The following is a 21,673-nucleotide window of genomic DNA, read 5'->3' as shown; positions in this document are numbered from 1 at the left end:
TAGAGAGATTTACATCAACCAGACCCCTATACTATAGATTTTAAAAGCAACCTGTAACGAAGCCTATATACACATAGATCGTTCCAATCAAGATTTACATTTCACATGGGATGTTCAATAGGAAATAGAATCAATATTTCCCAAGCAATCCAAATGGTGGTGAGTCAAAACCGAATACAGATATACCCAAACATCCATCTCTATTGTTCTAATATCAACAAAACACACACAACCCTTAAGATCTTCTTGTCCGACTTTTACATATGTAAGTCCACCATAAATGAATTGCTTACTTAGATCATCTAATGGGTGGAATCTATATTAACGCTAATGAGATCGACGAATACAAAGAAGAACAACAAAACAAATGAACCGACGAAGGGAGAAGGAGATGTAATTACCTTGGCCCTCATTGTTGTTGAGTGTCTTAGTTGCTGCTCCTAGTTTCAGATTCGTCGCCGATTTCTCTACAACGAAGAGAGAAATGATTTTTTTCGCAAGGGAGCCATCTAGGGTTTTTATAGCTAGGGTTTTACACTTTACTAATGGGCTTTATAATTGGGCCTATCTGATATAATTTCAGTCAAACTTATGGGCCGACGTTAATTAAAAGAAGACAGGCAGACGAGACAAGTCATAGAGTTACGAAGAAGTTGAAACACTTTTTTTTTTATAAGTCAAAAAACTTTTTTGAGCTTCACAAATCTCACAATAACAAACAATTTAGTAGTAAGTTCTTCTTCATTCCTCATGGATTCTCGCCGGAGTTTCACCGGTGGTGTAAGTTCGATTGAGGAGAAGCAAGTCCTAGAAAAATTAATGAGGTAACAAAAGCTTTCCTGCAAACTCTGCCTCCATCTCTTTTTTCGATATAATATTTTGGTAGATATTGTGAATATTTTGTGTACATCTTGTAAGTAAAAAGATAAGCTCTAACAGTGAATATGATTACATTAAAAATTCTCCTTCATACATACATACATACATACATACATGGATCTGTATTTTCTTCATGGTTTTGTTCTATTTTGCCTTTTGAATTCGTCTTAGTTTACTCAACTGGTTGACGCAACGCAACTTCTACAAGATCAAGGATGAGATTGTTCATACAATAAGATCATCTCCTTCCGCTTCTCTTTTAAAGGTGTTCTCTCTCTCTCTGTGTTTCTCTTTGTTGATAAAATATATATTTTCGAGACTTCTGCCATGTGAATTCAGCTTGTGTCTTCTGTCATGATCCGCTGGAAACAAGAAATCACTTATTTTTTCAGTGCCCCTATTCCCATCAAATCTGGACACAGCTCACCTCCGGATTCCTTGGGAGACAGTCAACTTCTGTTTGGGATCAACTTCAACTACTCATCTCAGGATCCTCCCTTGCCAGCCACTCTGCTTTTTCTGAGATATTCTTTTCAGATAACCATTCACTCAATATGGAGAGAGCGTAATAACCGTAGACACGGTGAAGACCCAATCTCTGCCCTTCGCCTGCACCGGTTAATCGACAAAACCATTAGAAACAGACTTCTGCTACTCCTCCGCTCCGGAAACAGGAAATATGCCGACATCCTTGTGCTGTAGTTCTCCAGTAGAACTTAGAACTGGCTGTTCGAAACTCAAAAACTTCTTTGTTCATTAAACTTATAACCATGTTGTAAGAAATAGTTTTATTGGTGAATAAAATTTTACATTCACTCAGAAAAAAAAAAAAAAAAAATATATATATATATATATATATATCTTCGAGACTTCTTTCTAAATATATATCTATATTATGTATATATGTTGTTGCAGTCTCTAGCGTCATGCGTTTTCGATATGGCAATGGTGGAAAACTCCCAAGTGTTATTCGCTCGTTTGTGCGTTGAGCTTTTTCACGAGCTTCCTCCTCTACCATCAGATGAATCTCACGGCCAGATTACAACTTTTGAGAGACTGTTTTTGCGCAAATGCAAAACCGAGCTTGAAAACTCATCCCCCAGAACTGATGAACAACTACCATTGGTTTATGTCCATGAATCAAACTGTTATAGATTCATCAAAACCGTTAGGGTTCTGGCTGAGGTTTTCAAGAATACCAAGATCACTGAAACCACACGGAAAAACATTATTCAGGTTTTGCCTTGCCACTCTTTTGGAAATGCTAATTTAATTCATAGCGTTTTTGATTAATTGTATAGTTATGTATTGTAGGTGCTGATGAATCCCATCTTGCCACTTGAGAGGAACACCGATGCTATTCATTTGTTTCTCTACTCCATTGGCAAACTAGCTGACTTCCAGTTTTCTAATGAAAATTCAAATTTCAATCAGCTAGTTCAAAGTTTTCGGGTAACATCACAATCCAAAGACTTTGAATATATGTAAATCTTCAAATAAACAATCCTTTGGTATGGGTAGGCATCTCTAACGGCATCTTGATTCACAGGCTGTAGAATTGGAGAGCAATTACAATGATGAAGTCAAGCTTAGGAAAGAGGCTGAAGTTGCATTTGCTAGGAAAAAGGAAGAAGTGGAGATGATGGAACGTTTACTTGAGTCTTACAAGGAAGAACAAGGTAAACTGCAACTTGAAGCGCAAGCCTTGGAGCACAAGCTTGACGCAGAGTTGCAGCTTAGGAGACAAACAGAAACCTTGCTTGTCAGAGAACAGGAGAGGATTAACAAGGTAAAGGTTCAGCTGGAAACTCTTGTAAATGAACGTGATGGTATGCGTTTGAAGGCTGAGGAGTTCGAGAGCAAGTACAAGGGAGAGATGATTCTCAGGATAGAATCGGAGACTACGCTGGAGGAAGAAATGAAAGAGATGGAAGGACTGAAGCTACAGCTTGAAACCTATAAAACAGAGGAAGAGAACCTAACTTCACAGGTCAGAGCTTGGCAGGACAAGTACGATCAAGGGTCGACTCTTAGGAAAGAAACAGAGGTTGCACTTTCTAATGAAAAGCTAAAGCTTGAGACAGTCAACGAACTATTCGAAACCATCAACTTAGAAGCAGTTGCTATACGAGAAGAGAAGGACAATTCTATCAAAAGAGCACAAGAGCTAATGGCAAAACGTCAACCTCCACCATCATTTTACTGCCCTATCACACAAGCAAGCCCAACTTTTTACAAAAAGATGATAACTTGCTTAACACTCAATCTCGTAATGTTTATATTTGTCGCAGGAGGTCATGAAAGATCCCCACTTGGCTGCTGATGGATTCACATACGAAGTAGAAGCAATTCAAAAATGGCTTAGTACAGGCCACCGGACGTCGCTCATGACAAATCTCATACTTGAACATCTCAATCTTGTCCCTAACCGTGCTCTCCGCACTGCAATTGAGGAGTTGAATTAGTCTTCCTGCTTTTCTAAACTGGTTTACTTTAGAAGTTATAAGATAGTGATTATAATGGCCTCACAACTCTATTTATGAGCCTCGCTTGATAATTTTGTGATGCAATGTTTTTGAACCTCTTTGAATCGGAAACTCAAACTCATTAGTCAAGTGAAGTAGTTGATGTTTTTTTTTTTCTTTTTTTTTGGCGGGACTAAATAGATATAAGTTTCGAGATAATATTTTGTAGATTTATTTAACATATAGTTAGTAGGTGTATACACTATTTGGGTATACATCTTGTAACTTAATACTATAAATCAGCTATTCTGGATTCGTTTTGGGAGTTCTATATAGATAAGCTCTACATTAATTGTAATCTGACTACATAACACAACCATTCTTTCCTCATATTGATGATATCAGGGACTGTTACGTAAATACTAAATAATATCTTTATGTTGTAAACTAGAGAAATCGAAGGAGGTTTTCTATTGTCTTATTATTTATAACTTGATCGAATGTTACATATATATAGTAAAGGCAAAGCCTTAGTACAAAACCGACTAGGAATAGGAAATAGATAATGGGCCTTCGGCCATGGGCCGTACACACCAAGACATGTAATGGGCCGGTTATGGAAGTCCACTCCAAGTGTTTTACAACACTCCCCCTTGGATGACATAACCGTGCAAGTGCTAGGAAGGATCTCTGTAATGCGCTTGGGGGTGCTGCCTCATTAACACCTTACTAGGAAAACCCATTGGGACAAAACCATAGTGAAGGAAAAAGAGTACAACACACATTACTCCCCCTGTTCCAAGCATCCCTAGAAATCCTTAAGTCTCCGCATTCCAATCTGGTGCGCGAGCTTCTTGAATGTTGATGTCGGTAGTGACTTGGTGAAGAGATCGGTTGAATTGTCGCAAGATGGAACTTGCACCACTTGAACTTCTCCGGCCTTTTGTAATTCATGTGTGAAGAAGAACTTGGGTAGAATATGCTTTGTCCGATCTCCCTTGATGTATCCTTCCTTGAGCTATGCGATGCAGGCCGTATTGTCTTCATAGATAATAGTTGCTTCCTTATCATCGGCCATTCCACAATCTGATCGGATGTGTTGAGTCATCGACCTCAACCACACACACTCTCGGCTGGCTTCATGCATCGCTAGGATTTTGGCATGATTAGAAGAAGTGGCCGCAATGGTTTGTTTCATCGAACGCCATGAAATAGTTGTACCACCGTGAGTAAATACATAGCCGGTTTGAGACCTAGCATTATGCGGACCCGATAGATAACCTGCATCAGCAATACCAACTAAACCTTCTTTGTTATAATTAGTATAATATAAACCTAAATCTAATGTTCCTTGTAGGTAACGTAATACATGCTTAATACCGTCCCAGTGCCTTTGGGTTGGACAAGAGCTAAATCTAGCAAGGGCGTTCACGACAAAACATATGTCTGGTCTAGTGTGGCTAGCCAAGAACATTAATGCTCCTATAGCACTAAGGTATGGCACTTCCGGACCGAGAACTTCTTCATCGGCCTTCTTTGGACCAAATGGATATTTATCCAAATCAAGGCTCCTCACAACCATCGGGCTAGTCAATGGGTGAGCTTGGTCCATATTAAACCTCTTGAGTACCTTTTCAGTATATGCCATTTAATGCACAAGGATTCCATCATTTACGTACTCAAAATGCAATCTCAAACAGAATTTAGTCTTGCCTAGGTCTTTCATTTCAAATTCTTTCTTTAGATATTCGATTGATTGGACGATTTCCCCAGAGGTTCCTAGGATATTCAAATCATCCACATATACTGCTATTATTACAAACCCTTTGTTTGCAAACTTCTTTATAAAAATACATGGACTGATGGGATCATTCTTATAGCCTTCTTTGGTTAGGTACTCACTTAATCTATTGTACCACATTCTCCCACTTTGTTTTAGTCCATAAAGGGATTTGTTTAGCCTTATGCAGTATTGTTCTCGAGAACCGCTCTTATCTTTGAGCTCAATACCCTCTGGTAATCTCATATAAATTTCATTATCCAATGGAACATATAGATATGCGGTTACAACATCCATTAACCGCAAATCGATTTTTTCTCTTATAGCCAGACTTAGCAAATATCTAAAAGTCGTTGCATCCATCACAGGGGAGTATGTCTCCTCATAATCTATTCCTGGACTTTGAGAGAATCCTTGTGTTACAAGTCGTGCCTTATATCTCACGATTTCATTATTCTCATTTCTCTTTCTTACAAAGACTCATTTATGTCCTACTGGCTTTATATCAAATGGTGTCCTTAAGATCGGACCAAACACATTCCTCTTCTTTAAAGAGTTTAACTCCACGTCAATGGCTTCTTTCTATTTTAACCATTCTTTACTTTGAGTGCACTCTAAAATGGACGTGGGTTCATGATCCTCATTTATCTCAAATGCTACCTTGTATGCAAATATTTCTTCGATGTCGACATCTTTTCTGTTCCATTGTATTCTAGACATGATATAATTTATTGAGATCTCATTATTATCAATACCTACAGGATCTTAAGGTTCAGAGTCCCAAACCTCATTTTGTGCCTTAGGATTTGCCGCGGCCATGTCTATAATTTCCTTAACCTCGGTTTGATTTGCACCTTTCTTAGATTTCCGAGGGTTCTTATCTTTGGAACCTAATGGTCTACCTCGTTTCAAACAGGTCTTAGACTCTGTAGCAACTTGCTTATTGTGTTCCTTCTGAACATCAATACGTACTGGTGCATTACAAGCTGGTATGTACGATTTAGTTACTCTCTTTGGGTCAGCAAAAAAATCTGGCAATTGTATAGCTATCTTTTGCAAATGTATAATCTTTTGGACTTCTGCATCACAGGCTAGAGTCCGAGGATCTTGCCAATTCAAGGATGTTTGATTCCATGTTATTTCTTTAACCAGCTTGTTATTCTCTCCACCCAACATAGGAAATTCGGATTCAGCAAACAGACAATCCGCGTATCTGGCCTTAAATAAATCACCCGTATTTGGCTCAAGATACTTAATAATGGTGGGAGAATCATATCCAACATATATTCCCATCCTCCTCTGAGGTCCCATCTTATTTCTCTGTGGTGGAGCAATTGGTACATAAACGACACACCCGAATGTTCTTAGATGGGATATGTCTGGCTCATGACCCGTTAATAATTGGGATGGTGAATACTTATGTTCACTAGATGGCCTGATGCGTACTAATTCAGCTGCATGTAATACTGTGTGTCCCCAAGCCGACACAGGAAGCTTCGACCTCATAAGCAATGGTCAAACAATCAATTGAATACGTTTAATGAAGGATTCAGCTAATCCATTTTGTGTATGGACATGTGCCACATGATGTTCCACACTCACCCCCATGGACATACAATATTCATTAAACGCTTGGGATGTAAATTCACCAGCATTGTCTAGACGTATAGTCTTAAGTGGAAAATATGGAAAGTGGGCTCGAAGACGTATAATATGGGCCAGCAATCTAGCAAACGCAAGGTTTCTAGTTGACAATAAGCAAACATGCGACCATCTGGTTGATGCATCTATCATGACCATAAAATATCTAAACGTCCCACAAGGTGGGTGTATTGGTCCACATATATCTCCTTGTATCCTTTCCAGAAAATTTAAAGTCTCTTTAACGATTTTCACTGGTGACGGCTATAATAAGTTTCTCTTGTGCACATGCTACACACGTGAGATGTTTAGGGATAACTTTTCTCTCTTTAAGAGTGTGCCCATTTGAATTCATTATAAGCTTACGCATCATGTTAGTACCCGGATGGCCAAGCCAGTCATGCCATAAAGTGAATTTTTCATTGAACATCTTGTTCATTGCCAAATTAGCTTCTATCATATTAATCTTAGCATGGTAGAGACCAGTGGCTATTGCGGGTATAGACTCTAGGACTTTCTTATGTCCTTGGTGATTTCAGTAATATATAGGAACTCTTGGTTTCCTTCACCCTTAGTTTCAACATGTAGACCATTCAAATGAATGTCTTAAAAGCTCAATAAGCTTCTCTTAGAGCTGGGTGAATATAGGGCATCACTTATCTCAAGATGTGTGCCATTAGGTAATAAAATGTGAGATTGGCCGTAGCCTTCTATCAAGCTCGTTATACCCGCAATTGTACTAATATTGGCATTTTTCATTATGAGATTAACAAAATATCTCTTATTTTTCAAAATCGTGTGGCTTGATCCACTATCAACCAAAAGTACATTCTTGTCCTCAGCCATTTCTAATAATGGAAAAGAATTTATGTTTTAAAACATAGACAAATATAACGAAGGAAAATAATTCAATTTAAACCAAAAATAATTATCCAAAGCAATAATCCAATCAAATACAAAGCATAAAAGATAAAATCAAATCAAGACCACATTTGAGTTTAATTATCCTCTCTTAAACAATCAGATGTTTCATAATCTAATAGGTCATCATTCTCATGGTCGAAATCCCCTTCACCATCGAGATGAACCAAGTTAGCTTTTAGATCCTTTTTCAAATTCTCTTGATAGAGATCAACAAGGTGCTTAGGAGTTCTGCATGTTTTGACCCAATGGTTCTCCATAACACATCTATGGCAAGTGGACTTGGTCTTATGTTGCGGTTTAAATACACCGTGGCCTCTTCCCCAACCACGGCCGAAACCGAATCGGTTTCCACGGCCTTGTCCTTGGTAACTACCATGACCAGGACCACCACGTCCACTTCTCCCACGACCACGGCCAAACTTGTCCTTATGGACATAGTTAGACTCTTTAGTCTCTTTTGGCTCTTTGGGATTTTTCTTTGCCACATCAACCTTGTATGCTTCCGGTAATGGAGCTGTACCCGGAGGTCTCAAAGCATTGTTCATCATCAATAGCTCATTGTTCTGCTCAGCGAGCAACAAACAAGAGATAAGGCTTGCAAACATCTTAAACCCCTTTTCACGGTACTGTTGTTGAAGCAGTACGTTATTGGAGTGAACGGTAGAGAATGTCTTCTCTAGCAAGTCCTCCTCAGTCACCTTGGTACCACATAACTTTAGGATTGAGACTATCTTAAATAGCTCTGAGTTATACTCATCCACGGATTTGAAGTCCTGGATCCTTAAGTTTTTCCAATCGAATTGAGCCTTTGGTAGGAGCACCGTCTTTTGGTGTCCGTATCTGTTTTTCAACGCTGTCCAAAGGTCAAGAGGATCTTCTATAGTGAGGTACTGGTTTTTTTAGACTCTCAGCAAGGTGATGGTGAATATGCATTATTGCCTTGTACTTGTTCTTTTCAGAAAAGTCATTACCATCCTCTATGCACTCGCAAAGATCCTTCGACTTCAGATTGATCTTTGTGTCTAATGCCCATTGCAAGTAATTATCTCCAGAAACATTAAGGGCAGCATAGGAGAGGTTGTTGAGCTTTGCCATCTACAAAACAGAACTTGCAACCGTTTATTAGCATGCGGTATTTAAGACCGAACCATGCAACAATTTAGGATATACGGTATTTGAGACCGAACCATGCAACAAATTTAGGACATGCGGTATTTGAGACTGAATCATGTCAATCACTTAAGGCCATGCGGTATTTGAGACCGAACCATGCCATGCTTATTTATACTCAAATTTTCGTGGTTTATGTCTTGTTTTTATCTCTTAATTTTGTGGATCAATATGCATGAAATAACAATCCTAGACAAGAATTTTAATCTAGCATGCAATAATTTCCTTTTACTAAATTTTTCCTTTTCTCAAATTTCCTTTTTCTAGATTAAAGCTTTAGGAAATATTTTCTTGGATTTTAGGATAATTTCTAGAATTAATTTAGGGGTTATCCTAATTTTATTTTCTCATGCAAACATACTATAATTCCGATTTTAATTTCTTAGTTTTAGGGTTTGAATTTTAAAACAAACAATCTTAATCGGATTTAATCCTTAGAACAATCATCTTAATATTTCTCTATGATTTTCGGTTTTAGGTTTCTAGTTCTAAGGTTCTCATGCAACAAGTAAACAATAAACAACCAGATTTTAAACATATCATGATCAGTTCAATTGCAATCAATCTAAGCAATCCTAAACCTCAATCAACCGAATTTTAAAATTTTAGGATTTTAGGGTTTTAGGAAAACAAAGCTTAGGGATTGTTTGTTGGTTGTTTACTTGTAGATTTTAGGGTTCCAATAAGGTTGAAGTTTAGATTCGGTACATGTGTTCTTATAAGGATTGATCGTTTACCTTAACACCTTTTGGGGTTGACTGGATATGAACCGGGAGCTAAAGACCTTGGTTTTACTCTTCTCTCGATCACGAACCTCGGCCTGAATAGCAGGAAGAACCGATCACGAACTCGAACTGCTGCTCTGAACAGAACTCACCCCGGACAAAGTCGGACCACGAACTCGGACTGGTTGCAGACGAGAATCTGGTCACGAATGGTAGCCGTCGACGAACTTGGACGAACTCGGACGGATCATGAACAGGAACTGATCGCCGAGCTTGGACGAACAAGGGTTTTGAGCGGCGGCGGTTTTTAGGGTTTTTCTCGGTTGGAGTTTTAGGGCAAACTCGTGCTGATAACGTGTTGTAAACTAGAGAAATCAAAGGAGGTTTTCTCTTGTTTTATTATTCATAACATGATCGAATGTTACATATATATAGTAAAGGCAAAGCCTTAGTACAAAACCGACTAGGAATAGGAAATAGGTAATGGGCCTTCAGCCATGGGCCGTACACACCAAGACATGTAATGGGCCGGTTATGGAAATCTACTCCAAATTTTACAACACTTTGTCATATATCATAAGTATTATGTCAATCTTCTATTTATTTTACGAACAATTCTTGGGTTCACTCCTAAGGTGAACTTCACTTATTTTAGCCAATGATAATCTGACATGTCATAATACATTTAAGAACCTATTCATTCACCTCCTTATAAAATAAGGAAACAAAATTTGTATATAGCATTTCATTATAAAATTAAAAACTTAAACAACTTATTTATAAACTCAAACCGATATAGAATTTCATTATAATTGTAAAATCTAAACCCTAACCATCTCATTTATAAACCCAAACCAACATATAATTTCATTCTAATTGTAAAATCTAAACCCTAACCATCTCATTTGTAAACCCAAACCGACATATAATTTGTTCTAGTTGTAAAATCTAAACCCTAACTATCTCATTTGTAAACCTAAACCGACATATAATTTCATTTTAATTGTAAATTCTAAACCCTAACCACTTCATTTGTAAATCCAAACCGACATATAATTTCGTTTTAATTGTAAAATCTAGACCCTAACCACTTCATTTGTAAACTCAAACCGACATATAATTTTGTTTGAATTGTAAAATCTAAACCCTAATCACCTTATTTATAAACTCAAACCGATACATCATTTCATTCTAATTGTAAAATCTAAACCAAGCCAATATTTAACTTTCTTTAAAAAAATATACAGAATTTTTTTCCTTAATCTGTTTTGCTTTTTAATTTAATTTTGATTTATTTTTTTTAAACAATATAATGTATAGAAGATTTTGATTGGTTGAAAAGGAAGAAGCGAATAAAAAAGTTCACCCTAGGAGTGAACGAAGTATTTTTCTAATTCTCGCGTTGTATCTAGGGTTTGTGTATGACATGTATATATACCTTAATTAGAACCTATCAATGAGAACGGCGCTAGAACAGTCTCTTGCTTCTTTGTCAATTGATTTTGCGTCTTGAACCTACTCAACTGGTTGACGCAACGCAACGCAACTCTGACAAGAGCAAGGATGAGATTGTTCATGCAATAATAAGATCGATCTCCCTCTGCTAATTTTCTTTTAAAGGTTCTCTGTGGCTTTTTGTTTGTAGGCATACATCTATATATCTATAGATATCTATATGAGCCATTTTCTAATTGTTTTGATCACTAATATGTATGTTGTAGTCTTGCGTTTTGGATATGGCGACATTGGAAAACTCGTGTGTATTATTTGCTCGTCTATGTGTAGAGCTTTTTGACGAGATTCCCCCTCTTCCACCTGACGGCGAGATAACAATTTTTGAGAGACAGTTTTTGCGCAGATGCCAAATAGAGCTTGAAAACTCATCCCCCAAAACAGAACAATTCCCACTTGTTTATGTTGATGAGTCAACTTATTGGAGATTCATCAAGACCGTTAGGGTTTTGGCTGAAACTTTCAAGAATACGAAGATCATTGAAAGAACACGGAAAAACATAACTAAGGTTTCCCTTGCCTTTGCCAATTTTTGTCACTCTTTGAAACTGCTAATTTTGTAGGGTTTTTGATTAAGAGCATATATACTAGTGTTAATTGTAATTTTGCAGGTGCTTATGAATCCCATCTTTCCACCAGAGAGGAACACTGATGCTATGAATTTGTTTCTCTGCTCCATTAAAAAACTAGCTGACTTAGAGTTTTCAAATGAAAATCTGAATCAGCTAATTCAAAGTTTTCAGGTAACACAGCCACCATCTTAATTATAAGACATGAGATATTTCAACGTAATCGTGTCTCTAAAAGGCAGCTTGATTTACAGGCTGTAGAGTTGGAGAGCAATTACAAGGAAGAAGTCAAGCTTAGGAAAGAGGCAGAAGTTGCATTTGCTAGGAAAAAGGAAGAAGTGGAGATGATGGAACGTTTACTTGAGTCTTACAAGGTAAACTGCAACTTGAAGCGCAAGCCTTGGAGCACAAGCTTGACGCAGAGTTGCAGCTTAGGAGAGGAAGAGAAATCGCTGCAAACGTAGAACGTGATTACATGACTTGGGACAATGGGGATTTCCTGCACATCTACAATGAGCAAGTGGAGCTTAGAAAAGAAGCAGAAGATGCACTTGCTATAAAAAAGGAAGAAGTAGAGGTGATGGAAGGGCTACTTGAGTCTTACAAGGAAGAACAAGGTAAATATCAATCACAAGTTCAAGAAGCCTTGGAGCAAAAGCATGAAGCAGAGTTGAAGCAGCTTCGGACAGAAACTCAACTAAGCAAAGAGTTGGAGGGAATAAAGCAACTGCATGAAACATGTATAATAGAACAAGACAACCTGAAATCACAGGTCTTAACTTGGCGAGACATGTACGACCAAGAGTCAACTGTTAGGAAATATACAGAGGATGCTCTTTCTAAAGAAAAACAAGAGCTCGAGACTGTCAAAGGACTACTTGAAGCGTCCAGGCAAGAAGCAGATGCGATGCGACAAGAGAGGGATAATGCTCTCAAAACAGCACAAGAGTTAATGACAGAGCGCCAACCTCTATCATCATTTGTCTGTCCTATCACACAGGTAAGACCACAACTCCGCAAGAAGATTACTTGCGTAACACTCAGATCCCATTTTTTTTTTTTCTTTTTGTGGTAAAAATCAGATCCCATAGATGTTTAATAGAGAGTAATATAAGTTAATGTGGTTTATATTTGTCGCAGGATGTCATGAAAGATCCGCACGTTGCTGCCGATGGATTCACATACGAAGCAGAATCTATCAAGAAATGGCTTAGCACATGTCACAAGACGTCGCCGATGACAAATCTCCAACTTGCTCATGTCAACCTTATCCCTAACCGTACTCTCCGGTCTGCGATTCAGGAGTTGGTTTGATTCTTCTTTTGTTTTTCGAACCGGTTTACTCTAACTTGATATTGGGCCTATAACTCAATACGTATTTTAAAACTCTTTGATAACCGTACGTGGCTAGATCGGGACCTTGCTTTTATAAATAAAATATCCGAAAATAGAAACAAAGCCAATTTTTCTCAGAACGGTAAAGAAGACAAGTGTGCTTTTTGTACACACCTAAAACGCCCTGAAAAGCCAAACATACGAAAGACCAAGATATATAAAAGAAATTGATATGTTCCCACTTTTTTCGGTAGCAATGAAAATAAAAATCACGTGACAATCGGACAAATGTGACGCAACACACAACACTTTGATGAAAGACTGTCTGATATTTCAACAAGTAATGGAATGGTTTCTTCAGACTTCAGTTTTCGAAATAATTACACCTATAGCAATGAGAGCCAACGACTTCTTGCTTGCCCCGTTTTAAACTCCATCTTGAGATGAAACAAGGCATGCTTAAAAAGCCAAAACCCTAATCACTGACCTAAGCCTATATAGGTCTCCTAATATTTTAACTTTCTAACACTAATAATTGTTCGTAATTAAAAACTGAATGTCTTTTTCTATTACATCTCATGAAATTCGAAAACGAGAGCTTGGAGAGAGAGAAGAATAATAAATGAGAGAGAGAGAGAGAGACAAAAGTGTGAGAGGAACAAGAACAAGAAAGTACGTAGATGTACACAGAGGGAGATAAGAAGAGGACAAGACAATGGCCTGCAGATTTTTTTTACACATCGGTCAATAAATTAACTTCCAATATACTTATATATTTAGGCTCTATCATTGCAACTTGTTACCCCAAAACGTTAAAGATACACGCATTTTTATACACTATTTATATTCACACCTCAGTACGTACAAGACAAAATATTTCTTCTTTGTTTTTTTCAAAAAAAATTTGTTTCTTTGTTTCCCGTTCTTATTTACCACCTGTTTCTATTATAAACTTTAAAATTATTACTATTCAATCTTACATCTGGTTCTTTGTAACAAACAGCTAAGAACCCAGCTCTACCTGTCCTTTCTTCTCTGTCTATGTTCCGTAGCACAAATATGTCATTTTCCAAAAAGCTTATATCATTTACTAACAAATTTTACATGATATGGAAAAACTATCTAAAATGCAATTAAGAAAAATATAGTTTTGATCTTGTTTATAAAGATATTAGGTAAAGTATAATAAAATATTTGATAACCTGTGAAGTCTAGCCAAAAACAAATGAATGGATATAGGGGAAACTCAGCATGAGCGCCATGTATAATTTATAGTAAACCCTAAAGTTATAAGGGTTTATATTTTTTAATGTCTTTTGTCGTTTCTTTTTTGTAAAAGAAAACAATAAAGATCAAGAAAGGATGATTATAAGTGTTAATTATATAAGTAGCTTATGTCTTTGGTATTTTAGTTTAAGCGCCGTTTGATGGACTAAAATAATGTAGAGAAACGATTCTTTTGTAACTAATTTTTTTCTTCTTTGTCGGCCTTTCACTAGTTAAGCCATTTGTCGTGACACTGTTTATATTAGTAGTAAGAAAAAAAAAAAAAAAAAGACAGATGCAAAAAGGGCAGAGTGAGAGAACCAATTGGTAGAGAAAGAATCTTTACAGAGGGCACAACACTGGGAACTATCACGTTCTCTCATTCATTTCACCACTCTCTCTACCTTTACTCTCTTTTTTTTTAATTACCAATTCATTATCAGTTTCTATTTTTTACATAATGTAACATTTGGTGGATGAAATGTACACTAGGTATTTAATGATTTAGGACAATGAATTTGACTGTTTCAAAATGCGTTTCAATTTGGATTTAGTAGTCCGGTAAAAAAAAACTCCATGTACAAGTATTAAATAGTTATAGTAGATTGTTTGGTTATTTAAAGGCAGCAGTAAATAGTTTATAGGCTTAGATTTATTGTGTTATGTCGTTTATAAATTGATATTGATAGATCCTATTATTTGACCTAACGGCTACTTCTCTCAATCACTGAAGTAAAGTATGACAAAATGAAGTGATTGTCTGTGTATGATATGATAACTCTCTCTCTCTCTATATATATATGACAAAATTTTATTTTTCCAGAATAATTTCTAAGAATTTAAAGTGCAATGCTACTTTACAGATGCATATAATGTGTAGTGTATTATTTGCATGAATTATTCTTGTCCTATTGTTGTGGATCGGTTGGGAGAGAATGAATCCAACGGCTGGGATTTATGAAGCGATGTTCCATAATCACGAGCAACTTTATTTATTTTCAATTTGAAATATATATCGATCGTGGTCTTTTTCTAAAGAGATACATTAATATTTTGACGACGGAGCTAACTTTTTTTAATTACCGATTTTTCATAGCTGCAGCTAAGCTAAGCTACTACGAATGACAGCTCTCTTCGGGCACCCTTAACCGTGTTTTTATTCATCAATAATCTCAGATCTGTCCCTTAATTACTTACTTATTATATTATACTACTACCTCAGTTGTCTCTTCAGTCCCTTGAAATCTTCAATCCACATTATATTTTCATTGTTTATTTTAAACATAATCCAGACAAAAATTGACTACAGAAGAAGTTGATATTACTGAGAGGTTTCAACTAAACTTCAACATTTTCTTTTGGTGTTTGATAAACAAGTTTTAAAATGGGTTGCTAGTGTTACCAACAAAAAAAAAACATGGAGCTGTCTAAATAATTTTATAAAAGTTTTGTGAAGACATCGAAGATCCTCTTTGATTTGGTCCACCGACCTATTTCAGTCTATCCTCACTAATCTACTCTACTAACTATGACACATGCAAATTTCAAGTTGTAATAGTACTACTAATTATCTCTACTTTTTGCATTAAACCATATTAAAAGCTGTCTTTCTTAGTTAAAAAGTTACTTACTAGGATTTGTATCTTTCAAATCAAACTCGCATAAAGTTGTCGTTTTTATATTAATATACACTACATTGATGTCAAAAACTGAACAATGCTAGTATTAACTGAGAAGGATTTGCAATTTGGATCTTCATTGAGATTGCAAACTCATTATTAATAAGAAAAGTAACTCTAATAATTGAAGTAGGAACTTCTCCCCAAAACAGGAATTACAATTTCTCTTTATGTAGTTAATCATTAATCATCTTTAGGTTATTATTCTGTCACAAACTATTTTTAAACATTCAAAAATCTTTTGAAGCAATCTCCGCAAGCACATCATACTTTTTGGTCAGAATTTTCTTTAAAAAAAATATTCATCGAATTTATTGTTTAACAGAGAAATTAAAAATACTTATTTGTTATTGCTTTGTTTGGTCTAAAACTCAAATCGATGTGGTTTATGAAAAATAAGAGAGATAAGAGACTTCATAATTAATGCCATAAGCCCAGAAAATAAATTGTTAAACAGTATTTACATATTATGCTCCACCCCAAATAAAACTTGAGTTTACAAAACAACCCAGCAAAAACTAAAGCGTTAAGATTCCCCCCTCTAACTCCGTCTGCCTAAACAAAAGTCAAAACGGTTTACCAGCTGACTCAACCCGGTTTACTTCTCTAATTGTTCGAATTTCGGTTCAAGCCTGGTTCGATTGGACCGGGTTTTGCCGATGCTCTGTACTTGCGATTTGTTCCCCGGAGACGGAGAAGAAGACGACGAAGAAGAAGACGAAGATGAGAAAAGCTGACCAAAGAAAAGCCCTGATTTCAGCGAACAAACCGGAACATTAAGCACCGGTGTGATTCTGACATTAGCAGAGTACGATCTCGGCATGCCATGGTGCTGCTTCATCCTAGGTCCGCCGGTGAAGCTCCCGGGACTACTCGAGCTTCTTTCGAGTCCATGAAACACTATTTTACCGGAGGCGTTGAGTCTCGGACTATCCGCCGTCACAGTGAGTCCCCGAGATTCAATGTTCGTCGATGCTGAAGATGATGATCCGTCAGCGGAAGGATTCGACGGTGGATGATGCCGTCTCGGTTTGGCTAACCTGATTCTCGGTTGGTTAGAGTTTCGTAGATGAGTCCGCGACGGAGGGAACGGGTTAGGACTTGGTTTGTCTAGGTCAAGCGAGAGTCTTGGAAGGTCATCGATCTCGTGGCCAGAGGAAGACGATGAGGAGAGTGAGAGACGTGAGGAGGCGATTGAGATTGATTCTGAGATATCTGAATCTTTAAGCAGCGGCGACGTCGCGGCGGCGGTGGCAGAGGATTTAGATCCCCGGTGAAGAAATTGCTTAAACGACGACGCTTTGGGGTTTGAGGGAGGAGAAGAAGACGAAGAAGTGGGTTTAGCAGATTCTTGTGGCTTGGCGTTGTTGACAAGTCTCTTGAGGCCTAAAAGCTCTCTCCAACGAGTAGTACAACGAGGGGCTTTAGGGGAGAAGAGGTCAGAGATCTCCATCTCAAGTCTCCGGCAAGATTTCAGAACCTCCGGTGATCCTCTTGGTTCGGTGCTAGTCTTGGGGACACCAGAGAACTTCAAAGGTACGAGCTTTCCGTCGGAGAAGAGCTCGTCGGCGGAGAGCATTGTGACCGGATCTTCGAGACAAAACTCAAAATCCACAACTGGATCTTGGTTCTCCGGTAACGGATCAGGTTGTTGCTGCTTGCCGACGACGGAGGAAGAAGAGCGTCTGTTGTTGTTGTCTTCTCGGGTCAAAGACAGTCGAGGGCTACTCCATCCGAACGCAGAGAACTTTTCCGGCGAAACACCGGCACTTTTAACGCAAGCGGAAGCCATTAATTAAAGCTTTTGGGCATTTGCTGGGGAGTTGATAAGGACTTAAGGAGGGTTTGGAGAGAAGTGGGAGTGACAGAGACAAGCACTATTTATATACTACAGCCAGCTCAGCCTCAGTCAGGTACACCGTACCACACAACACACTTGTTTTCATTTACCGTAACCATTTCGGGTCCTTCTTTTTAGTGGGCCGGGTTTATCAATGTTATGGGCCCAATTATTATGTTCTATAGTATCTGACCTTTTTTTTTTTTTTTTGTCAACTTATGTCTGTGTGTGATTGAGAGGATGGTAAATTATAGTATTGTGAAATTTAGATCTGGTTCGTGTGAGCATTTAATTAAAAAGAAAATTTTGTTTGTTTTGTTATTATGTGAAATTGTTCTTTCTCATTATGGTCACCTACCACCCAATAATTGAGCATGATCATAAGCACACGTTTCGTGTATTCATGCATAAGCAATTTTTGTTTTCTTTCTTCCAAAAAAATAAAATAAAACACTTCCTGCATCTGCATGCTTTGATTCAGGACAAATATTAATAGTATGGCATAAAGTTCTTCTATTTAAATACAAAAGCAAAATTCTATTTTCAAACGAGAAAAACAATAATTATTTTAGTTTATTTAATTTCTTAGAATGGTACTGAACCATCGACTCAATATATAAAACATACAATATGATTGTTGCTTCTAATTGTTGTTACCAGGGCATCTTGTATGACATACATATTTCAAGAGTCAAGACTCACCTCAAACACATAAACAACCACCCGACATACTATAAACTCACTTCGTTTTCTCATTTACGCTCAAAATCACATTCTTATATACTAACTTGATCGTTTTGTCCATATATATATATACTAACGTGATCGTCTTTAATTAATCCATTGGAAGATACAATATCAATGTCCTCTATCCCCACACGTACGTTTGTATCTTCCATGATACAAAGTACGTATATTCACTTCTGATACAAAGTACGTATCTTCCATGACACAACGTCTACGAGTAGATGGTTCGTGGATTGTGAAGACCAGGAGGATTAATTATAATGTTGCTGAAAAGGTATACTAATGTGTAATTATAATGTTGCTGAAAAGGTATGAATTCGAGTAAAGACACAAAAAGACCTAGCTATTTTCCAAGAAAAATATTAGAGATAAGGATATACATATATAGACGATGATACCATTTTGTACCATACTAGTTTTAGTGAGAGTAACCATACTATAACGATACATCCTTTATTTTATTTTTATTTTATTTTTAAAGAAAGAAAAGAAAATCACATCATCACTATGTATTCAAATATATCAATTATTATAAGGTTTGTGCCTTTGGGAGTTTATATGATATTACTATTCATTGATTGAGTAAATGAAATTTATGCCAAGAAAATATCGGAAGTGACTTGAGATCTAACATAAAATCTAATATCTCACCCACTGGTCGAAAATTTTGTCTGGATCCAAAATTTTAATCATGGACATACAAAAATCAATTAAAAAAGCATTCGAAATCATTCCAATCACAAAAATATAATTAAGTACCATTTTAAAATTTGTATAGTTGAATGATGCTTCACCTATAATAAGATGTTATTTTCTCTTATTTTTCGAAATTAAATTCGAATAAACTTTTTAGTATTGTCTACCATTATAATAACCCTTTAATATTTACAACAAAAGATTTTAGGTTTTAAAAGACGCGTGAGAGTTAAAAACTTAAAACTTAGAGATATACGTACAGTCCCTCAGCCGGAAAGTCGTATAAAAAACAAATAATTCGTATTCATGGGCTAAAAAACATACAATATTGTTATCATAACTAATGGAATGCACAATACCGCACATAATCCAAAAAACTTTGGTTCTATCCAATCGAATAGAGAGGAACTATATAACTCCCGACCCAAAAAGTACATATTGAAATTAAGTTAAATAGGAACTCAAAATAGTTTTGTCTCCATCCAAATTATCAGCAGGTGAATCGAAGTTTGACCAAGTCAACTACAAAGGGTTACATTAGTTGTTGTTGTGACCATCACTTCCCAATTCTCCAAGGTCACTAACGACAACATCGAACCCAATACCTTCACCACGCTTTCATTGAATCTTACATCTCTCTATATATATGGACCAGCTTTTTCTGCTTCTTCCTCTTCATTCATTGTTTTCATTTTGTATTTACAATATCGTTGTTCTTATATAATCTTCCTTGTTATTAAACGACTACTAGCATGTAAAAACATATGATAATCTGAGGTAATGGCGAGAATGACACTGCTTTTGTTTATATACGTGGCACATCTATGAAATAGACATATCCACAATTAGAGGGCAAGTTTCTGAGTGTTTATATCTCTAAAATCCATGAAATGACCATTGGCTATTAAATTAAATTACTCACCGATTTTATTAAAATATAAATTATGGAATTTAGCAATAGGGCAAGATGAATGGTCCACGTCTTTGGGCCTTTCATATCCAGCTGTTCACACGAATAATTCATTTGATTTACTCGGATTATGTTGTTTTTAAAACGAAGCAATTGTGTCCATGACTACGACAAAATGATTATACAATTGGCGTATTAAAGACGGAGATTACAATGCGATACCATTTTCATATGACCAAAGGCAAAAATAATAATCAGAAAAAAACTGACATGTGTTTCATATAGTATAAACTATTTCCAAATAATTAAACCATTTATTGTAGATATAAGAAATTAATCAAATGGGAGCTCACACTCCTCGGATTTGGCCTCGCTTTCGGCCTATTTCGGCCTATTTTGAGTCGGAGGATGTTGCTCTTATTTCAGTTCTACCTCTTGGTAATTCTCCCACACCGGATAGATTGGGTTGGCATTTTACAAAATATGGTATGTACACCGTTAAATTTGGGTATCAGACTTTGCGTCAGAAACCGGGGACTGCCTATCCTGTTATCGGTCCAGATATTGTTCCTCTTCAGACATTTGTCTGGCAACTTCGGTGTCCACCAAAAATCAAACATTTTTTGTGGCAAGCAAATACGGGTTGTGTGGCGACAACAACTAATTTGCGGCGTCGTGGTTTGGGCTGTGATCCGGAATGCGCACTTTGTGGGGGGATGGAGGAGACAATCAATCATGCCCTCTTCTTATGTCCTCCGGCTAAGCAGGTTTAGGGTTTGTCCTCCTTCCCGACATCCCCGGACTTGTTTCCTTCAGGCTCGATCTATGCAAACATGGATTATCTATTTTGGAGAATTCAGCAAGGTTCTTCGATGGATGTGTTCCCATGGATTATGTGGTATATCTGGAATGCCAGAAATGATAAAGTCTTTAGTAATTTGGACTCCAACCCACTAGCTGTCTTGCAGATAGCGGAGGAGGAAGCAAAACTTTGGTTTTCGGCGCAGGAGGAGGGATCGGTACCGCCGTCTTAGGATGTTTTTCGCCAGATTCCTGGTCCCATAGTCAATACAATGACTGTGATTGATAGATATGGAACAAACCACTGCTATTTTGTGGATGGATCTTGGAAGGCGTTCGACCAGTTTATCGGTAGAGTATGGCATTGCATTCCCCCTGAGGGGAAGTCTCCCATTATGGGTGCATCTAATTCTCGTCGAAGCTTGTCACCCCTCCATGCAGAAGTGGAAGCACTCATCTGGGCAATGCGGTGCATGATTGGTGCGGATAAAGAGAGAGTAGTTTTTCTCACAGATTGTTCTGATTTGGTGAAGATGGTGTATTCGCCTTCCGAGTGGCCTGCCTTCAAAACATATTTGGACTTGATTGAAGATGATAAGAAAGAATTCATATCTTTCGCTGTTGATCTGATCCTCCGTTCACAGAATGGTGTTGCGGATAAGTTGGCACGTCGAGCTAGAGTGGAGTCGCATCAAGTTACCTTTCTCAATGTTTTTCCTTATAATTGGCTCGTT

The 21,673-nt window shown here is 37.2% G+C and overlaps 3 protein-coding genes, 1 long non-coding RNA gene and 2 pseudogenes across 4 annotated transcripts in view; 4 read left to right on the top strand and 2 right to left on the bottom strand.

Annotated features, from left to right (window-relative positions):
- The window catches only part of LOC104778406 (protein neprosin), a 648,080-nt gene that overhangs the window by 237,359 nt on the left and 389,048 nt on the right, over positions 1 to 21,673 (top strand). The window lies entirely within an intron of this gene.
- On the top strand, positions 790 to 1,403 carry LOC147947925 (uncharacterized). The gene is made up of 3 exons (XR_015595574.1): positions 790 to 824; positions 1,051 to 1,144; positions 1,272 to 1,403. It is a non-coding gene; the product is annotated as an uncharacterized LOC147947925 (long non-coding RNA).
- Positions 1,795 to 3,403, top strand: LOC104779390 (putative U-box domain-containing protein 58). Its single transcript, XM_019241170.2, has 4 exons — positions 1,795 to 2,115; positions 2,194 to 2,331; positions 2,429 to 3,097; positions 3,171 to 3,403. Exons 1-4 carry the CDS (start codon positions 1,819 to 1,821, stop codon positions 3,342 to 3,344), a joined length of 1,278 nt encoding a protein of 425 aa, XP_019096715.2. The 5' UTR covers positions 1,795 to 1,818; the 3' UTR covers positions 3,345 to 3,403.
- On the bottom strand, positions 7,764 to 8,784 carry LOC147947924 (uncharacterized; annotated as a pseudogene).
- Positions 11,312 to 13,059, top strand: LOC104779389 (putative U-box domain-containing protein 58; annotated as a pseudogene).
- LOC147947923 (uncharacterized) lies at positions 16,340 to 18,100 on the bottom strand. Its single transcript, XM_087507184.1, has one exon. It carries the CDS (start codon positions 17,735 to 17,737, stop codon positions 16,544 to 16,546), a length of 1,194 nt encoding a protein of 397 aa, XP_087363310.1. The 5' UTR covers positions 17,738 to 18,100; the 3' UTR covers positions 16,340 to 16,543.

The sequence above is a fragment of the Camelina sativa genome, chromosome 3 (assembly GCF_030686135.1).
Source record: "Camelina sativa cultivar CO46 ecotype springtype chromosome 3, ASM3068613v1".
NCBI lineage: Eukaryota > Viridiplantae > Streptophyta > Magnoliopsida > Brassicales > Brassicaceae > Camelina > Camelina sativa.
This window is presented reverse-complemented; position numbering and strand designations above follow the sequence as displayed.